Source organism: Triplophysa rosa, linkage group LG9, assembly GCF_024868665.1.
Source record: "Triplophysa rosa linkage group LG9, Trosa_1v2, whole genome shotgun sequence".
NCBI lineage: Eukaryota > Metazoa > Chordata > Actinopteri > Cypriniformes > Nemacheilidae > Triplophysa > Triplophysa rosa.
Window position 1 is genome coordinate 21,252,256 of NC_079898.1, and position 4,419 is coordinate 21,256,674.

The 4,419-nt window shown below is 40.7% G+C and overlaps 1 protein-coding gene across 1 annotated transcript; it reads left to right on the forward strand.

The window, feature by feature from the left end:
* Positions 1-3,430, forward strand: tmx1 (thioredoxin-related transmembrane protein 1). Its single transcript, XM_057341808.1, has 8 exons — positions 1-228; positions 561-676; positions 782-827; positions 1,065-1,193; positions 1,413-1,458; positions 1,612-1,713; positions 2,015-2,078; positions 2,171-3,430. The coding sequence occupies exons 1-8, from the start codon at positions 53-55 to the stop codon at positions 2,344-2,346; spliced, it is 855 nt and encodes a 284-aa protein (XP_057197791.1). The 5' UTR covers positions 1-52; the 3' UTR covers positions 2,347-3,430.
* The last annotated feature ends 989 nt before the right edge of the window (positions 3,431-4,419 follow it).

A 4,419-nucleotide genomic window follows, 5' to 3' on the forward strand; every position in this document is an offset into this window, starting at 1 on the left:
ACGTGTTTGAGAGTGGAGGCGGAAGCGGAAGGGAGGCAGTGGCTGCTGAAACATGGCGTGCACATACACACACAGAGGCAGAAAGATGACAGCCGGTGTGTGTGTGTTTTTTGCGCTTATAGCCTCACATGTGATGCTCCAGCCCGCAACGGCCAAATCGGCCAATTTAAGAGTGATCACAGATGGAAACTGGGAGGAAATCCTTACGGGGGAATGGATGATCGAGTTGTGAGTTATGCTTTTAAGTTCTGCGAAAGTATGTGTGTTGGTTTATGTGTGCATGAAAACGTCATGAATTTGAATGAGTATCTAACCATATTGTATTAATTTAATGCGTATGGCAGTGTAAATGTTATTGGGGTCGGTTAGCGGAAGTTCTGTGGTCTTGAAGTCAATGTACTGCTATAAATATTTTAGATGAACTATCCGGACACTTGCTATCTACAGCTTGTCAACAACAAGAGGACTGTGGTTAAATAGATCCGATATAAACCTCAGTGTTTGTGGATTGGATTTTACCGGTGCGTTATTGGATTAAGCGGTTTGTTTATCTCGTGCAGTTTTGCTCCATGGTGCCCAGCCTGCCAGCAGCTGCAGCCCGCGTGGAATGAGTTTGCAGAATGGGGTGAAGATATCGGAGTGAACATTGCCAAAGTTGACGTCACTGAGCAACCAGGTAACTTATGTGGTTATTTGCCTGCATCCTCTTCTAGATTGTTTTCTGCTCACTTGATTGGTTGTCCTTCTGCGTCCCATGTTTGACTGGTTTTCTGTGCTGCAGGTTTGAGCGGGAGGTTTATCATCACAGCTCTTCCAACTATTTATCAGTGAGTTTCAGTCTATTCACAGATATTGCATTTATTCTCTAGACTGGATGTTGTCTTGCGTGCATGCAGATAATGCAATTTAAGCATCAGTCTTAAACTTGCAATTATATGGCTCATCTACGGTTAACAGCGAGATGACGGCAAAAAAGCATTTCCTGTACTTTTTAACTACCTTTGAAGTGGTTTAGTTTCACTTCCAGTTCATGGGGGTCCTGTGTGCGTGCATGTGCTTTTCAGCTGTAAGGATGGCGTGTTTCGGCGATATCAGGGAGCCCGATCTAAAGATGACTTCCTGAGCTTCCTTGATGAGAAGAAATGGCAGAGCATAGAGCCGGTCTCCTCCTGGTTTGGTCCCTCATCCTTAATGTAAGTTCTGTGTGTGCATGGTGCTGTTGGTTTTAAACTGTAGATTAGACTTGTTTCGGATCAAGTTTTGTGTGACATCAGAGTGGTCTAACACCAGAAATGGGGGATCGGATTTGGGTTTGCATACAATTTAAACTCGTGTATTATTACATTATATATTATTATTCTGTTTCAGACTGTTACAATGCTTCTGGGACTTACTATTTAATTTTTTTTCAGGATGAATGCAATGTCGGCCCTTTTCAAGTTATCCATGTTTATCAGGGTGAGTGTTGGTTTCTGTTTTGCTTCACACCTGCTATTTTATTTTATTTCAACAGTATATGCACTTTGACAGTTTTTGCAGAAGTTGTGTGTATACAGTTCTTATGCTGTTATTCTGTTTTTATGACACAAAAGTATTACTATTGTGTTTCAGCATTGCCATAATTACTTAACGGAGCAACTAGGGGTCCCAGTTTGGGGTTCATATGGAATATTTGCTCTGGCAACACTTTTCTCAGGGTTGGCCCTTGGATTGGTGAGTATGAGCTGCCTAATTAGACAAAAATGTAAAGCTTCATAGGTACACTTACAAAGTAAGTAACTTATAAGGTAGCTTTGCATGTATCTTGCTTGAGAAAGTAATTCTAGAATGGATTGTGACAAGCTTAGTGAAAAAACCCAAGATGGCAGTTTAGTAGAGAAACGTCCCTTTTAAATGTCCTTAATCCAGTTTTTAAATTAAAAATAGCTAAATCCAGTGTACTGTTTGCCCCAGTTTTTGTATTTGTAGAGCAGAGGCATAATCTTGGACCAATCTCATCTTTGTATTGTCTCAGGTGCTGGTTTTTGTAGCAGATTTTGTGTTCCCGTCACGGCGGTTTTCACCAGATTATTACCACAGTAAGTGTGAACCTACCTGTGTAATACCATGTATTAAACCAGAGTTCGTCTATAAAACAGCAAGTAAATAATGTGTAATTGTGTTTGTGCAGGGAAACATCCTACTGGGCAGGTCCGTCTGCAGCAGTCAGAAGATGAGCAGGAAGCAGATGGAGAGGAAGAGGATGATGAAGATGAATATGGAGATAAGGCTGAAGAGTGGCAGCGAATGGACGGAGCTGATGCTCTTAGGAGAAGAGGAGTGGGGGTGACTGAGGAGGACACCTAGAGGACCTGGAGTGGAACTGCTTCTATTACTGTGCACAGAACTATCACACGAACCACATCGCTATGGCAATGCCTACATGTGCTGCCATGGCATTTCTCTTTGAGCTTCATGATGTCACATGTGACATCATAGCTCCCTCTCAAACATTCAGTCACTTCCGACTGAAAAACTGATGTGGTTAGCTTCTTTCTCACTTCTGGCGCTGGTTTGTGTGTGTTTTTCCCATCTCACATGTCTAGTTTTTATTATTACACTCCTTTCTATGCAGAATCTCCGGATTATGTGTGTTAAAAAATAATAGGATCTTTAAAGAATTTCTTAAATTACAGTTGCAATATTCCCCATATGTCTACGGAGCAATTAACCAAGATCTAACAACAACATCACTGTGACTCTGCAGTTCAGTTGCAAATGCAGCATTTGGGAATTTGAAAGGTTTTGTGCTTAATTTGTGAATATTTTATTAGTTCAGCTTTTTGAATGCTTGTTTTATAAAGCTGGAATAGTCTAGTCTATTCTATTTACTATTGTTTTAACAGGTTCTTCCTCTGAGTTTGACTTTATACTGTTTGATTTTCGTTTTCATTGTTGCGGTTTTGAACAAGTAAAAAGTCAGAATTAACACCTGTTTAATACTGTATATGTGCGTGTAGATTATCTTTTAGTTTTACACTTAAGAAATTGTGCTGGCAGGGAGTTCCTTTCAATTTAACTTCCACATTCAGTTAAAATAATTTTGCAACTGGTACATAAAACACAGGCATATGTGAAAGATTTTGTCCATTTCTGTGATGCAGTTGATGTCTTTTTGAAAAATGTCTTCCAACATTTTCTCTTATTTTTATGACTTTTACTTGTAGTCATTTCTAAATCCTCATGAATTTTGCTTATTTTTTGCTTTTTGACCCTTGACTAACCAAGACTAATCCTCTAGAATTCAATATGTTTTGCTCAGTTGTTTACAGCAACAGATGCTGAAGTGTGAATGTCTGCATCTACAACTCTTTTGCTTAAAGTGTGTGTGGGATGTTTCTGGATTTGCAATGGTGTGAATCAGGACTGTTAATAAACAGTTTGAAGCTGCTATACTGTGTTGTAATGCTGCATGATTTTGCAGGCCTTTGATCATAGAATAAAATAGAATAGAATGGTTTTATTGTCATTGTACAGCTGTACAACAGAATTTAATCTCTCTCTTTACACATATTTACAAAATACAACAGTAGGCAAACAACTGTAGTCCGATGAGATATAATACAGGGTAGGTAAATGGACATTCATGAGTATCTATACCTTCACATATATAGATGAGAGTAACAACCAGCAATGGATGTTGTGGTGTGAAAGGTGTTGTGTCCTGAAATTAATGATGAGCTCCTTTGTCTTGGAGGCGTTGAGTGCCGGTTGTTACTGATGCACCATTCTGAGAGTTTAGCAACCTCCTCTCTGTAGGCAGACTCATCACCGTGTGATATCAGCCTCACCACAGTGGTGTCGTCTTCAAATTTGATTATTGCACTTGAGTTATGCGCTGGAGTGCAGTTGTGGGTGTAGCGCGAGTAGAGCAGTGGACTAAGCACACAACCCTGTGGGGCTCCAGTGCTGAGTGTCAGGGTGGAGGAGTGATGGTTTCCCAGCCTGACAGTATGTGTGCGGTGTGTTAGAAAGTCCTTGATCCAGAAACATATGTGATCATTCACACCAAGGTTAAGCAGTTTGATTTGACCATTCTGCTAGGGATGATGGTGTTGAATGCAGAACTGAAGTCCACAATCAGCATCCTTACATATGTTCCCGGCTGCTACAAATGGACAGTGTGGAGAGCTGTGGTGATGGCATCATCTGTCGATCTGTTGGCTCTGTATGCAAAATGGGGGTTGTCTAGGGCACGAGGAAGTAATGATTTAATGTGCCTTAGTACCAACCTCTCAAAACACTTCATCACAGTGGAAGTAGAGCCACTGATCTGTAGTCATTGATGCTGCTGATAGCTGTTTTCTTTGGGATAGGCACAATAGTGACAGACTTGAGGCAGTAAGGGACAGAGCGTGTAGACGGAGAGAGGTTAAAGAT